The sequence below is a fragment of the Giraffa tippelskirchi genome, chromosome 7, assembly GCF_054371585.1.
Source record: "Giraffa tippelskirchi isolate mGirTip1 chromosome 7, T2T-mGirTip1v1.2.pri, whole genome shotgun sequence".
Classification (NCBI taxonomy): Eukaryota; Metazoa; Chordata; class Mammalia; order Artiodactyla; family Giraffidae; genus Giraffa; species Giraffa tippelskirchi.
Window position 1 is genome coordinate 107,166,936 of NC_137281.1, and position 24,173 is coordinate 107,191,108.

Consider the following 24,173-nt stretch of genomic DNA (forward strand, 5'->3'; position numbering starts at 1 on the left):
TGGCCCTGGAATAGGAACTGAGGATACAGCAGGGAACAAGAGAAACAAAAATTCCTGTTCTGGACTTCCCTGGTGGTGCAGTAGATGGGAATCCGCCTGCGTTGCAGGGGACATGGGTTCGATACCTGGTCCGGGAAGATTCAACATGCCTCAGAACAGCTAAGCCAGTGCGCCACAGCTACTGAAGGCTTCATGCTCTAGAGAGGCTGTGCCCTGCAGCAAGAGAAGACACTAGCAAAGAAAACCCTGCACACTGCAACCAAGAGTAGTTCCCCCTTGCTGCAACTACAGAAAGCCCTCGTGCAGCAACAAAGACCCAGCATGGCCAGAAATAAATTTAATTAAAAAAATAATTTCCTGTCCTGAAGCTTATATCCCCCTCCCTAGACAACAGTCAACAGACAGGTAAATTATTCGGCATGGTAGATAATATCCACGGCTATGCAGAAACTTAAGTCAGGGAGGGACAGGAGGGCGAAGGTGACTTTGGGCAGAGGCCTGGAGGAGGGGAGGATGAGTGAGGGCAGGCACGCCCTGTCAGGCAGGCAGGCATGTGGGAGAAATGGGGGCAGGGAGAGGGGAGAAGGCTGGAGAAGTAGCCCTGGCCACTTCTCTCCTGTCAGGCCTGGGGAGGATCTGGGTTTTAGTCTGAGCGAGGTGGGAAGCTGCTGGAGGGTTTGGAGCAGAAGGGTGATGCTGTGTGGGAAGAGGGCGGTGGCTTGGTCATTGGAGGTGCTGATGGAGGGGATGGAGAAGAGACCAGATCTGGAGTGCTGTGAGGTGGAGCTGCCAGGGTGGGCTGACGGACCAGAAAGAGGGAGAGAAGAGGAGAAGGAGTCGAGGGTAAGGTAGAGAGAGGGGAGGCGGGTGGGGAGGAGAAGAGGAGAAAGAGAGGGCTCCACAGGGATGTTCATTTCCTGGTGTGGGAACTGGAAGGCTGGAGCTGCCGCTTCCTGGAGGAGGTTTGTGGGAGGTCAGTTCTGGCAGCACCTTTGAGGCACCTGGGAAGCTCCACTCTGCCTCTGACAGGGACTTATACCTTCAGCATGGTGCCAGGCAGAGGGAACGCTGCTTTCCTTCCTATGGATTCTGGGAACTCCTGCATCAGAATCACCTGGGATCCCAACTAAAAATGCAAATTCCTAGGGCACATCTTTGACCTACCAATTCAGACTCAGTGGGTGGATCCCAAGAGTCTGCACCTTAGCCACACCTGAGGTCTCTTATGCCCATGGATGACAATGGTCAGCATATTTGCAAACCTTCCCTTTCTGAGTTGGAGAATGCTGTTTCATGTAGTGAATGAATTTCATCTGACCAATTAATTAGCAGCTCCTGGGGTGGGTGGGATTTCAGGGAAAGCTTTAGCATTCACTCCTGCCCTGGCTGAGAAGCAGGACGCTGCACTGGATGGCCCACTTAGGCTAAGTCCCCAAATGTAGCACATGAAGATCCTTAATGGAGGAAACCAGGCACCCAGGACCCAGGTCTTTATCCAGGCAAAAAAAGCCAGACTTCTGGCCAACGTGACTTCTCAAACTTCTATGGGAACTGCAGGTAGATTCAAGGATGCTGAACCCCATGGAGGTGAGGAATCAGTGTCTGAATCCCAGCTGGATGAGATGTGCAGTGAGTACCTTTTCTTTCTCAGTGGTCATTTCTATGCCTCTTTATCTCACAATTGTAAATGTGTTTTCACACACTTTTTTCTGTTCCACAAAGATTATATGATCTTCTGGCTCTAAACTCCACACTCCTTCCCTCATATCAGCAATACTCAATTGAAGTGGGCTTCAGAATCAATAGGGGACCTGGCTTAAACAGGCAGATTCTGGGTCAGAAGGTGGAGGAGGGCCATGAGAGAAAGCCACAAGTGGACTAGAGCCACACTTCAAGAAATTTAGTTTTCATCCCACAGATTCTGCTCTCCCAAATTTTACCCACTGGGCAGACTTCAGACCCTCTGGGGACCCACATTCTGCCTGGTGGCTCCTGTCACAAGAGAGGGACAAGTCTGCTGGCAACTTGGACCCCACAGGAGAGTGGAGGGCAGCCATTGTGAATAGGCTGTTTGCAGCAGTTTTGTTAAATGAGTAGACAGTTGCTAAAGGAATCTCCCTATGAGGATTTAAAAAACATCATTTCTTTTTTTTCACTGAATGCTTTTTCACTCTTTTCCTATCCTTAATGGAAAGAAAAAATGGGGGTGGAGTCACAAGGCTATATCAGGAAAAAGAAGGAGAGGCACTGCCAGGGCACTTGTGGCTTGTCCTAACTGGGAGATTTTCACACAAATGGAAAACTCCTCCTCTGCACTTATTCTGATCCATCCTTCCGTCTTCATTTCTCCAAAAACCCTTAAGCACTCGTCTTCAGCCCTGGCCTAGTCATGTGGAAGACAGGCAGGCTCCAGGGTGCAGACCAGATTCACCATGCAAACGGGGACCAAGGGCTTTCCTGAGTTGGCCCTGCCTCTGGCACCTGGGCTGACCTTTACTTTAACAGCTCTTCCTGCTACCTCAAGATAAAGAACCTACATTTTCACTGCAGGACAGATTTTTTTCTAAGTTTCCCACCTCACAGCATGATAGACGAATTAAGCAAAACCACATCCAGCTTTATAATGAAAAACAGTGGTAGGCTTTTCCCTCCAGTGTTCATTTGTTTTTGGTGTATATGTGTGGTACATAGTGAAGCTGGCTGGGCAAACAGGTATTAGGACCCTGTTTTTTGTTGGAGGGAGGGTTACATCTGACCCTAGAAGGCTCTCCCTTAAGGTGCCTTCAGCGGTATGGGCGACCCTCTTGTTCACATTCCCTCAGCAACCTGGGTGTGCCCCCTACCCCTGGAGAGGGGCTTTTGTGTCTGGAAGGCTGGGTTGGGCAACAGAGCCTGTTTGAGTTCATCCCAGGGTAGAAGCTACTTGAGACACATCCCTAAGGCCTTTCCCAAGGCCAGAAGCCACAGGGAAATCCTATTCACATCCTGGGCCTTCCCTGCATGACTGCCATCTAAGTACAATCAACAGGATCGCAGGACAGAGTGAGAACGCCTGAGGGTGCTGAAAACCAGGTGTCCCCTTTCCAATTCATCCTGCAGACTGAGGTCAAATTAAGCTCCTCATTGCACCACCTGGGCAGGTAGGTTTAAGAATCTTAAGAATCTCTATGGCCCCTGTGAATCAAGCTCATCCCTGCTGCCCACAACACTGGCAGGCTCCAGGCAGCGAGAGCCTTGCTGGCAGCTGCCTCTTCCACCTACCCTCTGCAACTCTCTCTCTCACTCTCCATTTCCACCTTACAACCTCCACTCTTGTCACTCCTCTGTCCAGAATATGCCCCACTTTCTCTCTCCCAAAACTGAGGCTTTGACCTCAAGGCCTGGCTCAAGTTCTCCTTCTCCAGGAAGACGTCCCCAATGGCACCACAGGTGGATTTGCCCTACATGGTGCTTGCTCTAACCTTCCATGGATCTGCTGCAGCCCTGGTGTGCCTCTTACCCAGACAAATCACTCAGTACTTCAGGCTTCCGTCTCCTTCTCTGCACTGTGGGAAGGATCTACTGCACAGGGCAATTCTGAGGATTAACTGTGCTAGTGCCGTCCAAGCAAAGTTCCCGCTCAGAGTCCAAGTGGACACCCAATAAATATCAGTGAAGACTTCCACTAGTGCCCTGATTAGAGGGCACTGCTCAGGTAATTTTTGGTTTGACAACAAGTTTCCAGAGTTGCTTGGAGAAACAATACCCCTGAATCAGAGAAAGTTTGTGCAGCCAATTTACAGCTGGTTTTGTGGTCTACAAAAAGATAACAAAGAAAACAATAAGCTTGAGGCTAGAACTAGAGTGAAATTGGGACATTCTTGCTTGGTGTGGACATGATCTAAAAAGAATCTAGACTTCTCAACAAAAAGTCTATAAAAATAGTCCCTAAGTGAAAAAAATTTTTTTAAGAGAAGGGAAATCTATTTAATTTCTTGGTTTAGCAAGTTAACTACTATGAAACTTAAAGGCGAAAGTAAAATCTACTGGGCCTGGTGCTTCCATGCCCAATTTTAATTCTTGCAACTCTTCAATGAGGTCCCAGGTGGCGATAGTGGTAAAAAACCTGCCTGCCAATGCAGGAGATATAAGAGACGTAGGTTCGATCCCTGAGTTGGAAAGATCCCCTGGAGAAGGGCAGAGCAACCCACTCCAGTATTCCTGCCTGGAGAATCCCATGGACAGAAGCGGGCTACAGTCTATAGGGTCGCAAAGAGTTAGACACAACGGAAGCAACGTAGTACACGCAGCACACACACATTATCTCTGCTTCAGAGATGAAGAAAATGAGACTCAAAAAGAGCAAATGTCTTATCCCAAACCACATAACAGAGCTGGAAATCAAACTCAAGTCCACTGAAAACCAAAATCCACACTCCTCCACTCCATCATTAGAAAAAGCTGGCAATATGGCTCAAGGCTGGCATTTTAGCAGGCAGTGTTCAATGTGAGTCTCGGCCACCCCATCCACTAACTTTCCCAGAGGGAGTCCACTTTTGCCTGATAGACCTCTGGGATGCTAATGTTTTGTTTGAAAAAACAAACTTCACTGCCAAGAAAAACCAAGTAATTAATAGTTGCACGGTTCTATACAGTCAACCCTCTGGTATCCGCAAGTTCTACACCTGCATATTCAAGGAGCTGAGGATCCTGTGCTGTGTTTAAGATCCACCGTTAGGGGAACCTGCAGTTGAGGGAGCTGAGGTTGCAGAACCGGGGATCCGAAGGGCTGACTGAGGGCCTTGAGCATACATAGATTTTGGTATCTGCACTGGGAGAGGGGATCCTGGAACAAATTCCTCGAGGATACTGAGTCTTCCTAAAGCCCAAGATGAAACCAGAGGTTCAACTATTTTTCATTTCTGCTTTCAAGTTTTAAAGCTTTCCCTCTCTGCTAATATGGTGGCTGATTTTTCTTTCTTCAAGGTTCAAAAACTTAGTTAGATTTTTTCCCCCTAAATGTCTCATTGTATTACCCAGATGTTTCAAACGCATGTTGCCATTTCCGAGATGTCAGGGGTAGGCGTTATCTAGCAGCTGGTAAATATCATAGTTCATGCCCCATGAGAGTTATGGCTGCTGCCTCTGTTCTCTATGACCAGTTCCCTAGACCTCCTACAGTTATGCCAGCTTCTCTCAGCCCCTCGGAGCTCAAAACAGGGCCGGCAGCCCGTTCTTTTTAACCCTTTAACAAATCACTCCAGGAATCTGCTTTCTAATATTCCAAGCTCTTCTCAGGGCAGGAAGTCACAACCCACAAATGAAAAGACCACTTTGGAGCATATCTATACCTCAAAATCTCTTTGGTCAACAGAAACCAACACAATATTGTAAGCAATTATCCTCCAATTAAAAATAAAAATTTTTTTAAAAAAGAAACAAGTTTTTGATACTTGGCTTTATATTTTCTTTAGATATATGGCACTTATGCTGAAAATTCAGGAGACTAGACTAGAAAGGTGTGAAGGTTCTGAAGCCTCCCCATAAAATTCACATCTCTGACTTGAGAGAAATGCGGTCCTTAGGCACAGATTAAGGCACAAGTACTTAATAAGCCCACTCTTCGTTGTCTACCACCCCACCCCCATTCCGACTGCTTTAAATCCTCTATAATTAGTAAAAGCAGCCACCACGTATTAAGATCTAACTAGTACAGACACTAACCTAAGAACTTCATTATCTCTTTCAATCCTCTCAACAAATTTAGGAGAAACTAGAGGTTTGGGGGTTACATGAAGCCAGCATGACAGCCAAGATTCAACCCTAAGTCTGACACCAATGTTTTCCTTGTCATCATTACCCAGCATCACCTCAGTCACAAAATAGTTTCATCCCCCCACCTCCCAAAAGAAGCACTTCAAGCAAATTCTTGCAGGTCAGGGGCCACCGCAGAACCACCTGAAAGACCTTTTGCTACATCAACCTGCTTTACCATAAAAAGTATGGGAAACAGGAAAGGTGAAGAAAAAATACAAAGGTTCTCAAGAATGCTTTCACCTCTGACCTCTTGCCTCCTGTCAGAGGTCAGATGAGCAATCCCTGGAACAAATGGGATAAATCTGTGGCCAGTTTCCCATTCAGGTGTTCACATCTCTGACTGGGAAAAAGAGCTGACCTGACAAGTCTCGCCTTCAAGAGGCTCCGTGTCTGTATTAATTAACCGAGGCCTCCCCTGGGCATTTCTCTGCTGGCCCCTCGCTCTGGTCAGTGAGTCATGAAATGAGGACAAGGCTCCAGGGAGCTGAATAGCACAGCTGCACAGCCGTGAACCAGAAATGACAAGACACAGGTGGTTCGAAGTTTTCTCCCCAGGGGTCCCCTCTCCCACACACTCCACCACCATGTCCCTAACTGAGGGGAGCACTGAGGTCATCCCATTATGGAGGAAGAATCTGGAATGTTCATCCCAGCCAGCACAACTCACCACTTGAAACTAAAGCCCGAAGCCCTCCACCACCATAATGTGTGCGAGGCCTCAAAACGCTTTACCTTTGTTGAACTTTCAGACTAAAATACTTCATTCCACTTGAGAGCATAGCTGGCACGAGCAACCCCCAGTTCTTCCCCACGTGCTTCAAGAAGCCCCTTTTTTTAAAAAAAAAATACTATTAATGGTCAACAGATTCCAAACAGAATTTGCCTGCCAAGATTTCTTTGGCAAAGGAGAGATACTTGGGTTTTAAAAATAAGTCCCCAGCTTCTTTTTGCTAAACTCTTCATCTATTTGCTTGAAAGAAAATTCATGAGTCTCTGCAAGACCAGCATTTTTTTTTTTCAGTGAATTCTTAGCACCCACGGTTCAAATCCACTTACCTTCAGTGTTGGAGCTGATGTCGTCCTCTACCCCGACCACTTGCCTCCGGTGACCCAGGTGTGGGGCATGGTCGGGCCCAGGGTAGTTGGGAAGAGCCGCCTCTCCTCTGGGATGGGCTGGAAGAGCATCCTGGTCCACTGGCCCGGCTCCTCCCTCTGGGGAGGGCGGCGGGGCTTCCCCAGGAGGAGCAGGTGAATCTTCTTCAGTCTCGGGAGAAGCAGGGACTCTGGTCCCTGGCTGTTCAGAAGACTCGACCCGCCCTTCTAAATCCGGGGCATCGGTTTCCCCCTGAGGTCTCCTCTCTTTGGTGTGAGGGTCCAAGGGGGAAGATTCTGTTTCAGGCCCGCCCCAAGATGCTAAATGTGGCACAGGGGAGGCCAGGTCAGAATCTGGAGCAGAGATCCTACCTCCTAAAGAAACATCGACTGAGCTGTGGCCATTTGATGCCTCCGCTGGCTCACTAGGCGGGTATTCGATTTCCTCCTCATTCTCATCATAATCGTCCAAAGTGTCCTGAGTGTAGTCATCCTCTAGGGCCACAACATGGCTGAAGGACTGTCCCAGGGGAGCCAAAGGACGGGCTTTGGAAAGGTCTCCTCCAACGGTCGCTGGCCTGACATTGTCCAACGGGGAAGTGCTGCCTATGTGAAAAGCCCACACTCCAGGAATGCCCAGGTTGCTGTGTCTAAATAGGAAGGAGAAAAGATATTGTAGCATACATGTCCACCCACCACATTCCTACAAAAGTGAGCAATTTATTTGAAAACTGAAAGACTATTCAGATCAGATTAAGTTTTCACTGGCAGGGAACCAAACAAAACCAGACTTACATGATAACTGAAAAGCATTATATTGGAATTTTGATGCAAACAATCTCTTATTAAACAATGGGTTTCAAAGGCCATATGTCTACTGCCGGACACTCAAATCAGAATTCTGTACTACATGTTTTATCTAAATGGCTATTTGAAAACACCTAGGGAACAAGGGCTTCCCTGGTAGCTCAGACAGTAAACGATCTGCCCGCAACACCGGCGACCTGGGTTCAATTCCTGGGTTGAGAAGATCCCTTGGAGAAGGGTATGGCTACCCACTCCAGTATTCTTGCTTGGAGAATTCCATGGATAGAGGAGCCTGGCAGGCTACAGTCCACAGGGTGGCAAAGAGTCGGACACAACTGAGCAACTAACACTCCCTGGTGACTCAGTGGTAAAGAAGCCTCCTGCCGATGCAGAAGACACGGGTTCAATCCCTAGGTTGAGAAGATCCCCTGGAAAAGGAAATGGCAACCCACTCCAGTATTCTTGTCTGGAGAATTCCATGGACAGAGGAGCCTGGTGGGCTAGAGTCCATGGGGACACAAAGAGTTGGACATGACTTACCTACTGAACACACGCACACACACACTTTCAACAAACTCAAGAAAACATGTGCTTAAACATTTCTGCCAAACACCTAAATAATAATCAGTCCTTTTTATTTGAGAGTTAATTACATGCCAAGTGCTTAACATTCTTCAACACAACTTGCAAGGTAGGGGCAGTGATATGCCTGATTTTTCAGAGGAGAAAACAGGTTTAGAGAGGTTAACTAATCTTCTTAAGGTTGCACAATAATAATTGCCAGAGTTTGGACTTGAATTCAGCAATAACACCAAAGCCCATGCTCTGAACATCCATGTCATGTCAGAAAATCAGTACACTATAGTCAGTCCACATCCTAATTATCTTACACTACAGAATGTTATAAACATTTCGCTGTTTAGTCACATGGATTATTCAATTAACTAATTCACAAACCCTGGTAAATCAATGTCAAAAAATTCAAAGAAATAGAAATACCTAAGTATCAAAAATGTTGAGCAAATGTAGAACAAAGGTAATGGGGGGATAAGAAAGCAGGTTAATAACTGCCACGGGTCACAGGTGAGAGGTGTCCAGAAACATTTGGAGCCAGGGAGCTCACCTGTACACCTCCACTAGAAAAGAACACAGGCTCCATCCAGTCTTCCAAATATCCCAGCAATCCATTATTTTAGTCAATGATACATTCTAAAGAGAATAACCCCACAAACAATAAAAAAAATAAGTAAATAAAGGAAAAACCTGAAGAAAGAAAGGGTCCGGCTGGCTTGAATACACACATTTCTATAATCTCTGGTATATGGAGCAAACACCAGGCTCTCAGTCTCTCAGGTTGTGGGATTTTCTCCACAGTCAGTCCATGAGAAGTCAGTTAATGACTAATAATACAACAGGAAATTCACTGACTCATATGAGGACAAGAGAATTTTGCTCATTTGGGCTGATATTCATCACCTTCATGTGGCTTTCTATAGCAATAATATTTATTAACACAATTCCGAGAATCAGTCAACCAGTCCCCACGCCCTCGCATGTTGTTATCACCACTGCTGTTGTAATTAGTTTAGGGAAACGAGTGTAGAAAGAAAAACTTTTGATCCTTTGTGCAATATACTATGTAAACTTGGTAAGTTCTAAGAATTAAAGGCTGGTGCTTTCTGGCAGGCAAGCAAGCAAGGAATGCCAAAGAAGATAAGAGAGGATTCAGAAGATCTGAGGATGTTGAGTTTATTATCACATCGGAGGTGTTGCAGCTGTGAAATTTCTTCTTGAAGTTAGAAACAGAAAACTATAAAAGCTTCAAAGAGTAGGAAAGTACAAATTATGACAGATAAAAGCTAAATAAAATAGTATTCTAATTAAATATGAATCACTACCCTGGCTTTTGTCATTGTGCATGATAGGAAAGTAGCCCATTTGAGTTTATCCTAAAATCCAAGGTCATTTGGAAAGCTTAGCGATAGAAAGAACTTAATTTATTTCCTAGAAAGAAAACAAGGCTACAAAATGAGATGGACAGTGCCTTCCTCCCTGGGGTATTAGGAGGATTAAGCTAGAAAATCATATAAAATGTTCAGCATGGGGCCCTGCATATAATAAGTGCTTAGTAACTACTGTCTTCTAGGAGACAGAAAAGAATAATCTCAAAAAATACAAATGTGTGCATTCATATTTAAATGTGCAGAAGGAGAATTATTACAGACACACTATGAATTATACAATTTATGACCTCTAAACTTGTAAGATAAGTTTGAGGAAGAAAGCAATTCTATTCACTAGGAGAATAATTTATTTTTAAAAAATGCATACTGAAGCACTGAGGGGTGAGTGGCATGATGTGTGTTGCTTACTTTAAATGTTACATAAAAAAGAAAAAAATTATTAAGATGGCAAAATGTCAGCATCTTGTAAATCTAGATTACCTCTACTTTTCTGCATATTTTTGAAATTTTAAATAATGAATGCTGGAGAGGGTGTGGAGAAAAAGGAACCCTCCTACACTGTTGGTGGGAATGTAAATCAGTACAGTCACTATGGAGAACTGTATGGAGATTCCTTAAAAAACTAAACATAGAACTGCCATAGACCCAGCAATCCCCCTTCTGGGCATATATGCAGAGAAAACCATATTTTGAAGAGATACATGCACTCCAATGTTCATAACAGCACTATTTACAATAACCAAGACATGGAAGCAACCTAAATGTCCATCAACAGATGAATGGATAAAGATGTGATGGATATATACACAACGGAATATTGCTCAGCCATAAAAAAGAATGAAGTAATACCATTTGCAGCAACATGGATTGACCTAGAGATTATCACACTAAATGAAGTAAGCCAGACAAAGACAAATATCATATATTACTGATATGTGGAATCTAAAAGAAGAGAAAGACACAAATGAACTTACTTCCAAAACAGAAAGACACAGACACACAACACAAACTTATGGCTACCAAAGGGGAGAGTGGGAGAGGGATAAATCAGGTGTTTGGGGTTAACACATACACACTACTATACATAAAATCGATAACCAATAAGAATCTATTGGATAGCACAGGGAACTGCATTCAATATCTTGTAATAATGAGAAGGAAAGAAAGAAAGGAGAGAGGGAGGGAGGAAAGAAAGAAAAGGAAGGAAGAAGAGAAGGAAAGAAGAAAAAAAAAAGTAAAATAGAAGGTTAAATTGGGGAACCTTTCTATTATTTGGAGGTAGAAAAGGCCTTCCTAAGAAAAATACTGAGATCTGAAATCATAAAGGAAAAGGCCAATAACTTTGACAACCCTAAAGTTATACATTTTAGATCGTAACTACCTTTAAAGATGAACAACTGGATAAAAATATTGATGGCATTTAAGAGAAAATATTTTTACTAGATTTTTTTTCTTATTTGTAAAAGATCTCTGTAAATACCTCAGTAGAAAATAGCAAAGAAATGGCTAGTAACCATTAAAAAGGTGCTCAGTTTTACTAGTAATCATAAAAATTAGAGTGAAAATATGAACATTTACACCTATCAGATTCACAAATATTTAAAATATTCGAAGCCTGTAGGAAATGAACATTGTCAATCACAGCTCTCCATTATTGGTGGGATTGTAAGCTGGTGCAGGGTTTCTGAAGGGTGATTGGTTAACGTGCACTAACATGTTAAACTGCATATACCTTTTCTCAGCAATTCTACTTTTAAGAATTTATCTTTAAGACAAATGAACATCTGAACAATGTGTATTATTTTGTTTACTGCAACAATAATTGTAAAAGGAAAAAGCAGAAATAGTTTAAATGTTCATCAATCAGTTTATTGTTTTAATAATACAGGCCATATATGATGCCATGTTTTATAGCCTTCAATAATAATATAAACATATCTTACTGAAAGATGTCCATAAGACAGTGGTAAATGGGAAGATTCCATATGTATAACAAAAGAACCATTTTGGTTTTAAAAAGGTTTTGCATACACCTAAACTTCTGAAATGACTGTTAATAATGGTTATCACTTTGAAGCAGTGATAATGGGTGATTTTTACTTTTATTTCACAATTATCAGCATTACTCGCACCTTATTTTAGTTTTGATACTAAACAGATTCTACTAAAGAAAACCTCTTCCGCCAGTCACTTTGGCCCCCTATCTTCCACTTTCAATCAAGCAACTCGGAGTTTTCTAGGAAGCGAGAAAGACAAAGATGAAGTAGCATTGTTGCTATTGTTTAGTCACTAAGTCATGTCTGATTTTTGTGACCTCATGGACTGTAGTCTGCCAAGTTCCTCTGTCCATGGGATTTTCCAGGCAAGAACACTGGGGTGGGTTGCCATGCCCTCCTCCAGGTGACCGTCTCAACCCACAGATCGAACCCACATCTCCTGCATTGGCAGGTGGATTCTTTACCACTGAGCCACATGGAGGAAGGAAAATGGAAGCAGTGTATATGTGTACATGTCTGCATGTCCATGTGTGTCTATGTGAGTTCTTAGGGGCCTTTACGGCTGTGGCAGGGAAGCATAACTGCTTTTTCCCACAGGCTTTTTGGCCTCCACTGCCTCCTGTACCCTGAGGAGGTGTTAGCACCTAGTCCCATGCTCTGTAACTGTCTTAACTGTTCCTCCATCTAGCCTAGGAGAGTGCAGGCTGCTAGTATACAGGGCCTAGGCCTTAGACGTCTTTGTCTTTCCAGCGCTTGGATAATGTCTGAAAAGCAGAGAATCCATGGGCTCCAGGGAAGAGGGTGGTGGAGCCTAGGCAGAAAAAGCAAAGAGCTAAGTTTTCTCCAGAGTCAAGACTAAAAGGCAGCCTCAGTGGAGCCCATAAGATGCCCAATGTGAGTCCTGAGAATGGGAAAGCAAGCCAGGATTCAGCATTAAAAAAAAAGTAGTTCAGAGCTCCAGACTCGTGCTTGAATTTTGGCTTTGCCACTTCATAACTTTGAGATTATAGGCAATTTAACTTTCCTAAGCTCATTTGTCACATTGACAAAAGAACAGAACTTACCTCCTGAGACTCTTGTTGAGTTTTAATTAAGAGAACTTCTGGAAAGTGTTTAGCATAATGTTGGCAAATAGTAAGCTCTCAATAAATGTCAATTCTGAGTAACTCTGTTTGGCTGTAGGTCCCGCTCTCTGGTCTCTGAGTAGAGTGGATGGCATGCAAAAGTGTGAGGTTTTCCAGTACCCAGTAATCCCATTCTGTCCAGCTTGTAGACCAGTATTCAGGAAAGCATAAAAGCAGAGACATTTTTTTAAAGCCCAGAAATGAGTAAATATCAACTGATGCTAACCCAGATACTGGGCATGATGTGGACAAGCAGACTGGGCTCATGTGATGGGACTAAGGAATGTGTCCAGTTCCAGGCATTTCATGAAAAATCCATCAGGATGATTTCAGATAATGAGGCCATTGAGAAATCCCAAGACTTCCAAAACCCTAGCAATCTATTTGTTGGTTTTTCTCTTTTTTTTTTTCCAAATTACACCACCCTTAATTTAACTTTTAACACCTATCTGTTTAAAAGACTAACTCACAACATTTCCAGTTGTGAAACGATTAACCTGGAAAAACCACAACCTGGGCAGTTATATTACTGAATATTTTCATGTGGTTCCAAGAGCAATGTTTTCCATAGCAAGCCTCAGTGGCTGTGCTAACACACACACATACATACACAAACACACACACACACATATACTCACACACATAGTTTGGTTTCTGGTATCTCTAGCCAATACGGCAGGAAAAATAAGGAACCTTTTATATTTTGGTCAACTTGCTCCTCCCAGGGTCTAGTCTAGTTCCCAGTTTTGACATTGATGCCTTGCTTAATTAGAAGCCACCAAGATATTATTTAATGGTCTTAGAGCCACTGAAGTTTGGCTCCTAAGGGTCCTTACATTCCAACAGGAAAGGGCTTAAGCCCTATGCTACTTACTGGTAGAGATTTTTCACAGACTGTTCAGTGCTAGTCAAGCTGAAATATGATCCCTGTCTATTCAGGTCATCAACCTCTCCTCGGCAGAAGCCCACCCGGGCTGGAAGCTGGAGCTGGACGTTGTAAGATTCTTTGGGGCGTGTTCCAAAGAAGTGAAGGCCATTGGCAGGATAAAGAAAGAGGGCGTAGGTGTCAGATTCATCAGATGCCAACACTGCCTGGAAAGTATTCAGCTGTGAAAAAAATAGAAAATATTCTTAATAAAACAAACAAACAACAAAGAAAAACTGCAAGCAAAGCAGTATGAAATGCAAAGGGTTGACCCCCTTCTCAGGATTTCTCTAAATTATTTTAACATAATATTCTTTTAAATTTCCTCTCCAAGTTATAAGCATAATTACATAAGCTGTATTATTATAATCATATTTTATCAATTTAGATTAATAGTTGAAATATGCATAGGTTAAAAAAAAAAAAAAAACAGGTTAGGACTTCCTTGGTGGCACAGTGCATAAGAATCTGCCTGCCAACGCAGGGGACACAGGTTTGATCCCTGGTCCGGGAAGATCCCACAACTAAGCCCATGCACCACAACTACTGAGCCTGTGCTCTAGAGCCCATGTGCCACAACTACTGAAGCCCATGAACCTAAAGCCCATGCTCTGAAGCAAGAAAAGCCACTGCAATGAGAAGCCCACATGCTGCAACAAAGCGTAGCCCCCACTCGCTGCAACTAGAGAAAGCCTGCACGAATCAACAAAGACCCAGCGCAACCAAAAATAAAGAAGTTTTTTTAAAACACAGGTTAAAAAAATAGAACTATTTTTTAAGGTTTTGAACTTCTATCATTCAAGCTTCTTTCAGAGCTGAGAGTAAATAGCAAAATTAATGTGTACATTCCCATAGTCACTGCCCTAATTTACTGCTCTGGGCACTTGTTGGGATCATTCATTCATTCATTCACTCATTCACTTATTTATTGAATTCCCTTTATGGGCAGGGGTGGTGTGAGGCACTGGCTGATCAAAAGGCCTCATTACTGTTCTCATAGCCTCTATTCTCTTCCATCTACCATCTGACACCAGCACCAGAGTTATCCTACCCTCATTTCTCAGATGAGGAAGCCAAGACATAAGGGCTAAGAGATCTGCCTAGGGTTAGGCTGTTAGTATGCGGTGGCAGGCCGGCCAGCTCCAGGATCCCTGCCCTGCACCACCAGGCCGTCCCAACCACTCCTTGACCTGCCACTCCAGGTGATTTATAAGCTGCAAACTCTCTTTCCAGGCTCACATTTGCTGTATCTTCACCAGATTATTTAATATTGCCCATCTGTCCCATGTACTTTGATGCTTCTGAACATTTATTTACTCACGCTTTCCCGTGCCTAGAAACACTCCTGACCTTCTAGTACTGTCCTCTGAGGGGTTTCTGAGATTCCCTGTAGATTTATTGCTGTTCTCTGACCCTCCACAACATCTTAGTGAGTGTTTCTAGTTAGTAGTCACCTCGTTTATTCTGGTTAGCTGTTTACATGTTTGTAAACTTGATTCATTAATTCATTTGTACATTAACTCAGAGAGCCAGGTGCCAGCTAAGCACTGGACAGTATGCTTGGTGGGAAGAAGCAAAGGGGCAAAGGATGGAAGCCTCCACCCAGGACAGTCTCAGAGTTTAGGACAGGGAGCGGCCATGGCTGGGATTCCAGGAGAGTTGCTGGAGAAGGTAGTAGAGGCCAGAGAGGAAGGCGTGGGCCCCAGACCTCAGGGCTGGAATGGGCAGGCATCGCAGAGGCTGACTATGAATGGTAATAAACACTGCAGGAGCCAAAGCAGACCAGAAGGACAGGCCAGGAGCCTGAACTAGCCACAAACGCAACACCCAGGTCCTTACAGAATCACTCCTTAAAGTTCAATTTACTCTAGTATTTTCAACAGGACACTTTTTTTTTTTTGCCTTTACCTACATTCAGCTATCTCCCTCACAACACACAAATGATCAGTTAATGGTGCTTGAATATCTTTTTAAAAATGTTATATGAAGGCCTCTGAGGATACCCCTCTCACTAAATCCCTTTCGTTTTACAACTTAGCAGAGAGCAGGAGAGGTATTTATAAATACCACTACTTCCTAAATAATGTGACTCCTAGAAAGATTATTTACTGGTAAGGAGCAGTGTCTCCCCATTTTGCTAGACACACAAAGTTAGGCAGAGAGAAACATATCACATTTTACTAAATAAAACAGCAGACAATAGCTATGGGCCTGTCCTGCGTCCTTCCCCAAATGGTGGCCAAGCTCTTTTCTAATGTTAATTATTCTTTTTTGATGTTTAATTTCAAAGTATAGTTTGGATGGTTTGCTTACAAGATAAAGTTTAGGTGTTAAAATGTTTTTCCAGAAAAAAACCCAAAATATTATCCAACTTTTATTCTAGATCTCCAACATAGAAAAGGTCACCTTGCTTGACTCGGCTTTTTGCTTTCCTTTAAGTTCAGAAACTTAAAGACAAGGGGGGGCCCTCATATATTTGTTATTGTTGTCATTGTTGATTGTTTCAGCCGGAAAGCTTGACTTTTCCAAAAACAAAAGGCAAGGGATGTTTTCTAGAATTTCTCAAAGCTCGGAAGCCATAACTTCTGCCAAATGTAAACAAAGGCCATTCTGTATCATGTCCATACAGAATGTATACATTATCGATTAATGGCAATTCAGTAACTTCAGAGTTTTACTTTACTCAGAATAAATAAAGTTCAGCTAGAGAAAGAAAGGTACTCAAGGAAAGGGACTCTGTTTTAAGAAGCAAAGCTTTCAAAGCTTCTGGCATTGATTGCCCACAATAAATGTCAGATAGGAGGAATCCTGGTTCTACATCTAGAGAAGCTCTGTGAGATAAGGAGGTCCTATAGATTGTGAAGGAATTGAAGGGGATGGGAAAGGGAAGGAAAAAGTAAACAGAGCTGGGAAGGGGGGAGTCTGGCTTTTTACTGTGGGGTCTGGGTATTTAGCTAATCAACAAATTTTATTCATTCTTTTAGCCAGTGAGCAAATTTATTTCAATGAAAAGTTATTCAACGTCTTTATATGCCATCCTTGAGACAAGCACTTATTACAGGTGGCAAGCATTTATTTAATCTACTTGTCTTCACTGAAATAGGCAAATAGAAGAATTTTAAATAGAATTTAGGATCCCAGAGTACCAGCCAAAAAAGTCTGGCTGTTTAAAAACCACCCACACACCAAATGATCACGTTTAAAGTTCTCTCTCAGTTCCATAATATTCTACACCTAATCGCTAAAGAGCCCACTTCATGATGTCCTGCAGGGCTCCTCCTCCTAGAACACTCCTAGACTGGCTTCCTAGCCGGAAAGGTCTACACATTCCTGGAGAAAAGACTTTGCAAGAACCCCACATGTTCTGTCCCTGAAGGGAAAGCCTCAGATGGGCTGCCAAACCTCACAAAAGGGTCACCAGTTTCCAACTTCCTCAGGATCCCAGGGAGGAGAGGAGCAGGGCCCGTGCTGCGCAGCTTCAGGATCCACCTTCCTGCTATCAGAAAGAGAAAAGCCAGAGCCCTCAGCAGAAATCAGACAGCTTCGGGCTCTTCCTTCCAGGTGCAGGGCATCACCAATCAGTGCTAGCTTGATACTTGGCAAAGCCAGGCTGATGGATACAAAGCATGCTCCTCAATGAGTTCCTAGTTTATGCAATTTACTTAATTTCAGCCATCTGGCCAAATATCACAATACCATCCATTGTCCCAAAGGGTTTGCCTAAAGTGGCTTACAAAAATTATAATGAAAATTAAGAAGTAGGGTCACAAAGTTCCCCTTCCTGTCTTCTTTAGGTTCTCGTGCTCTCTACACTCCTAGCATTATTAGCTTCTCATCTCCATTGTTTGGTGTGAATGCTAATCTCCATTCCTTAGTATATTTCTCTATTACCTGTACATCACTGTCACTTGCATGATTTTTTCTCATTCATTTTTTCTGCCCTTAATCCTACAGATCCTGCCAAAAATACCAAAATAAATGCCCAGTACTATCACATCCCTAATATTATAGCCTTCCTAACACTTGGTCTTTCACAAAACTTCAGCATTTCTTTAACCAATTTCCATATATGTCTCTGTTCTCTATGTCTTCATAGCTAGATGTCAGACACAAGCTAAACTCTCTGACAGACTGTAGGCCTCCCTTCTTTGGGACCTCGGCTTCAAAATTCAAACAAAAACTACAACCATGTCCTGCTTTTACTTCTCATTTTCTCACTGGATCCAACCCCCTCCATCAATGACTATCATTCTTTGAAACACGTCAGCATATCTCACTCCCAAGGTGAGGCCTCCACTGGGAAGCCTTCTGCTCATCTTATTTTACTGCCCACACCTGCCTTCATCCATATCTTCAGCCTTAGCTCTCTTGGCCTTCTTCCGGGACACATCTTCGGCCAGCACAATCTGTCCTGCTGTCCCATTCTCAATATCCGTTATTTTAGCCCAACTTAAATAAAAGTCAACAAAACATTCCCTGTACCACACAGATTTATGAAGCTCAGTTTTCTATGCCCCTTCATCCCTCAAACAACAACATGCTCACCCACACCACCCTCGAGAAAAAGACACAGCTAAAGTAAACATTAGTCCTCTTTATGTCTCCTGTCAGTAAGTTCTTTGAAGGTCAAACTGACTCATTGGAAAAGACCCTGATGCTGGGGAAGACTGAAGGCAGGAGGAGAAGGGGATGACAGAGGATGAGACAGTTGGACGGCATCACTGATTCGATGGACAGGAGTTTGAGCAAGCTCCGGGAGTTGGTGATGGATAGGGTAGCCTAGCGTGCTGCAGTCCATGGGGTCGCAGAGTCAGACACTACTGAGCAACTGAACTAAACTGGGACTTTGCTGTGTGATGTACTTATGACAATTCAAGGAGTCTCAGATTGTGTTGACAAACACTATTTGGTCATAGCTTTTTAGATACAGTAACACCTTGACATTCCTACAGTATCAGGTACCACATCCTGTTATATCCATCACAAATATCCATGGTGAGAAAGGACAACATCTGAAACAGTTTTAAAAGGTAAAAATGCCTTTCCTCTGATATCTTCAAGTTTCTGGTAACTCTGCAACATGTTATATGCTAAGGTTTAAGAAGGCCATGTAGAACTCACACAGTCCTTCAAGCAAAGTAGATTACTGTTTGCCAAAATCTATTTCCAAAGAACTATTAAAACAACAACTCATGTCACAGGGTTCTTTAAAGTATTCAGAAGGAACCTTCGGTGTGGGTAATTAAAGAAACATCCTCTCTCCAAACAGAATCTTTATCTCCTTTCTAAATGAAACATTCTGAAGCCAGCTCAGCATTTGGCAACATTTCTGAAGATTAATTTTAATTAGAAAAGTAAGAGATGGATTCTACAAATCTTCCCACACTCCGCCCCCACCATAAAGAGGCCCAGACAGAAGTTGCAGTGCAGAAAACCTTGTATTTAAAGAGTCCTTAAGTAAAAGACTCATATCACAGTATCCTTTCAAGATAGAGAAATCAAAGAATTAGAATCTGGTCCTATATCAACCCCATGTAGGGGAACACAGATCTTCTGAGCAAATGCATCTGCTAAGTCTAAGGGACTATGATTGCTACTTTAAAATGTCCCCTTAGTGAATTCTCACAACAGCCCTGTAAGGTAGGCATTGCTACCTCATTTTACAGGTTAGTAAACTAAGACTGAGGCTGGATCATTGCTAAAGTCACTGGATAACCTTTCATAAACTAATTCTTTCAAAACGTTTTTTGTCATCATCTTCACATCAGAAGCATTATTTCCATGCTACAGATGAAACTGAGAAAAATATTTGTCTGCATTATAATTTTAAGTTTCAAATAAGTTCTGATAAAATTGGAATCCTAAAGCTCTAAGAGTGACTTCATCACCCCATAGGTTCTGTGCAACTGCTCATCTCTCCAATTCATCTCATTCAGCTCAATATTACGTTCTTTTTCTCTGTTGAAAAAGTAAGACAGATGCAGCTGAATTCATTTCAGACCACTGGAATACTAATTTGAAAGTAATAAGGCATCAATAGTATCCTTGGCAAATTTCATTCTGAGTTCAAGCTTCCTTTGAATGAGATATGAGTTCAAGGACTCTTCTGGTACTAAGATCACATCAAAACAATAAAACAAGCCTCATTTACTGGAAGTCTTTGGAAAAGGCATAACTATTGTTGTGTCTGCCTACATCACTTGTGCCAATGGAATGGGTCCTGCATGAAAAGTCTGGGTAGAAGCAACAACAACAAAAACCTAAGAATCAAGAAGTTTATATTATAGGGACTTCCCTGGTGGTCCAGGGACTGGAACTTTACGCTCCCAAAACAGGGAACCTGGGTTCAATTCTGGTCAGGGAACTAGATCCCACATACTGAAACTGAGAGTTCACATGCCACAACAGAGGATCCCACACACCACAAAAAAAAAAAGTCTGTATTCTAAACCTGCCTTTGCCTTACTATGCACAGAATTCTGCACACTCACCTTAACTTACTAGGTAATGGCAAACAGTAAGTCTTGCTGTACTTGTCTTGCAGCAGTGTTGTGAGAAGACAGCATGATATAATCATTGTCTAAGTAGTCAGTCTTTCCTTTGAACCCTTACCTTCTCAATAGTCAAAAAGAGCACTTTTTGAAAAACAAAAACTTCTATTTAAAATCCTTCAAGAGCTGCCCAGTGCCAAAGAACCAAGTGCAAACTCTTAGCAGAGCATGATCTGCCCTTAACCCATGGCCTTCCCAGCCTCATCCCCACCATCCTTCCTGTTCAGTAATAGGATACCACGTGTAATGCCCTGAAACACATTAACAATATAGTACGTGGGTGATACGTTATATGCTACCCCTTCTAGAGGGACTGTTCAACTCTGCTCAACTCAGATTCAAAGACAATTGCTCACTGAAACTTTCCCAGATTAGGTTCCCTAACCAGTGAGGGGTGGAGTTAGTCTCCTTAAGATGTCACTTCACTTACATTGAATCATAATCAATGTCCTACTAAACTCTGAGATCCTTGAAAGTAAAGAATGTGTCCTTTCACAGTGTTACACATCCTGACATACAGTAAGTGTGCAAAAAAGTTTGTTGGATAAATAAATCTCAGCTATGTTTAAATATAAATTACTTACACATGCATATATTAATATATCACATATATATGTTTAGAAGAGAAGATTGGAAGAAAACAAAATAGCAGTGGTGACCTCTGATTAGTATAATTATAAACAGTGTTTATTTTCTAAACTTTGTATTATAGGTATGTTAAACTTTAAATATGTTTTTTAAACTATGGACAAAAATAAATGAATGAATCAACATACTTACCTTATTTATCTTTATCCAACCCTCCACCTAGCCCAATGCCCTGCACAAAGAAGGTGCTCAATATGTGTTTGAATTAAATACACTCTGTTGAATTGAATAACTGAAATGTCATATCTATGCATTAAAAAGTTATTCAATAAACAAAACTAGATGTTTCAAAAAAATTGGCAAAGATCAATTCAAATGATTTTTTTAATCTTTAGATCCTCTTTGCTTAGTAGAGTCTTTAGAAGATACTCCTTTCACTCAGGGAACACAGAATAAGAATGGTCACCATCTTGAATCACTCAGGGAGAGTGTGCAAGCTACTTAACCTCTCTGAACCTAAAGGAGGATATGAACCATCTCTATATAGCTAAAAATCACATTAATGAGTTAAAATAGAGTTAAACTGAAAGAGTTTCAGCCCTTGGAGTATGACATTTTAGATTCAAGTTGAATTTCATGGAGGAAGCCCTTACCTACCCCAGGAATGAGGCAACTACCCTTTTGCCAAACCACACTGACCCACCTGATAATCCATTTGGAGTACCTCAGTGAATGAATGGATGCAACATACTTACCTTCTTTATCTTTCTCCAACCCCCCACCTAGCCCAATACCCTGCACAAAGAAGATGCTCAATATCTCAGGTGGAGACTATACAATGGATCAAGGGCAGTCTCCTGTAAAGTAGGGAGCATGTGAACTGGTACCTGAGTGACAGTTTGGCAAAAATTATCAAAAACTTCATATAAAATGCGTCACTCTGGCCCACCAATTCCACTTCCTGGAAAGTCAAGTGGTGACATGGCATAAAGATTTAGCTTAAAAAAGAAAAAGTGCTTGACAAATTTATAATGATGAAAAATTGGAAATAACATTGCTGACCACTGGGCACAGTGAGAAATCCACTGGATGGAATATACAAACATTAACGATCATGTTGTAGAAATATATTTATTGACAGTGAAATATATTCACAGCTTACTAAAAAAGTTACAAAACAGTATGTGGAGTATGAATCCATCATTAATAGACAGAGACACATACAGAAATGGGTAGGAAAAAGCTCTGGCAGGTGCACACAAAACTGTTTAATAGTGGTTACCTTAAGTGGCAGGAAAATGAGTGGTTGTTCTTTTCAAAACTGCCTGCCATTTTCTGATGTTTTTCCTTCAATGAACATATAATTAGAAACAATTCTTGTATATATGAGGTGATTCTAAAAATAATCAAACAATAAACTCCCTCCTGCATCTGCACTGGGACACTCACATCTCCTAAGCAGTTCTCCTTGAAAGAGTGACCACTTCTCAGACCCTCAGAGAAAGCCTGGAGAAAATCAAGCCACTTTAGCCCTGGTGCCACCAAACGGTACATCAGGTTCATTGCGAGAGCAGACTCAGGAGAAACTTCAAGCCTGGGTTCCAGCCCATAATTCAAGCCCATCTTTCAATAAGCACAGAGGCCAAGCATCCCTGGTCGCTTACCTCTCCTGCGGGTGGGGCACCACGCTTGGCTTCTTCGTAGGCGCCCACCTGCTCCCAGGTGGCCAGAAAGGCGTGGGTGGGAGTGAAGTGCGCGCCGGAGAGGGGGAAGCCTGCACGCACGTAGCTGGCAGCCAGTCCCAGCACCGCCGGAGAGGTGTCCTGGCGGTACAGGATCCGGCCCCTGCCGCCACTGGTGTCAATGTCAGCCAGGAAGGGGGCGATGGCCGGGAAGTCTGTGGGGAAATCGTCGTCCACATACTGGGTCTCCCTGGGGAAGTCCTGGGTGGAGATGATGCCGTTGGTGCCCACCTGTGGAATGAGGGGGACAAAAAGGTGACCGTAGGAAGCCCAAGGACGCGCGAGCCTACCCTGGCACCTCAAGGAGGGAAGGGAGCCCTCGGCGCATGAAGCTCCCCACTTCCCCATCCTCTGGAAGCCTGACTCCTGGTTCAGAGTGACTAGTGCAACTTCAACCGGCGTCGCCCCACCGCCACCCCCACCCCCCCATCCCACACGTGCAGTGCAATAGGTCCAGGAGCCAAACTCCTTCACGTATCTTTTCACTTCCCCGCACAACCCTGGGGAAAAAGCTCTGGGTTAGAGGAAGGAGCACCCAGTTCTGCAAACTTGCACAGCCCTCTAGCTGAACTTAACTTTAGACCCCACTGGCCGCCTTAGGAATCCCACCTTCTTTGCTGCCTGGGACGCTTATGCGGCTGCGAACAATTCTTGCTGTCCCCTTGTAGCAGGGGAAAGCAGTGCGTTTGGCAAAGGCAAAAAGCCAGGTCACACCCCAAGGGCGCTCGGGGACAGCCGACCATGCGGACTATTTCCTCCCCTCGGAAGGCAGGGGTCCGGTAAGATCCACACTACCAATGACCCCTGTTCAGAAGCTGCTAGAAATCTGCCGAGTCCCGCACCATGAAGAAGCTAAACTTACGTAGAGGTCGCTGAATTGGGCATCGTAGAAGCGCAAGGAAAGCGTCAGCTTCACAGCGGCTGAGCTTTCGTCGTCGCCTTCCTGCAGGAGCTGGTCCCCTCGCGACTGCCCGTAGGGGAAGAGCTCGCTTGGGTGCAGCGCCGTGGCCCGGGACAGCAGCAGCAGCAGCATTAGCAGCAACGGCGGCGGCAGCGCCGGCCGCCCGGCCGCCCGGTCCCCCCGCATGCTTGCTCGGCCCTGGGCTGCCCCGCGACAGACCGCGTCCCACCCGGCCCGCCAGCCCACTAGCTGCGCCGAGCGGGCCTCAGACCTGGATCCCAGCGGGTGCCCGGGCGGGGCGGGACACTGGGCCCTCCCAAAGCGCTGATTGGCCGCGGCCTTGGGCACGGACCCAATCGCCGGCTCTGAGAAAGTTCGACAGCGGCCGCCACATCTGGTTCTCGTTAAGTTCTCTAAGGCAGCGGTCACCGGAGCGGCGGGGGCTGGAGAAGTGAAAGCCCCCGGCCAGGGGTGATCGGAATTACTTCTCCTCCGCCTCCGCTCCCCGAGACCTCGCGGGGCGGGGAGGTCATCTCCGCCCTCCTGACGGGGCTACCCGGAGATCCTGGCGAGTTCCGCCCCGTGGACCAAATGGCCCGCACGGTTCGAAGGCGGCGGCGCTGCAGGAGATGACCTCGGCGCCAAGGGGGACCTCGAGGCGGCGTGTGCAGCTGCTGGCTGGCGCG

General features: G+C 44.0%; 1 protein-coding gene across 1 annotated transcript in view; it reads right to left on the reverse strand.

The window, feature by feature from the left end:
- NID2 (nidogen 2) overlaps nucleotides 1-23,782 on the reverse strand; it is an 85,762-nt gene extending 61,980 nt beyond the window's left edge. The window contains exons 1-4 of the mRNA XM_081507256.1: nucleotides 23,449-23,782; nucleotides 22,509-22,817; nucleotides 13,655-13,887; nucleotides 6,853-7,538 (exon numbers count right to left, since the gene is read on the reverse strand). Coding sequence (XP_081363382.1) covers nucleotides 6,853-7,538; nucleotides 13,655-13,887; nucleotides 22,509-22,817; nucleotides 23,449-23,673 — 1,453 coding nt within the window. The 5' untranslated portion in view covers nucleotides 23,674-23,782. The remainder of the gene's footprint in view (nucleotides 1-6,852; nucleotides 7,539-13,654; nucleotides 13,888-22,508; nucleotides 22,818-23,448) is intronic.
- Between the last annotated feature and the right edge of the window lie 391 nt (nucleotides 23,783-24,173).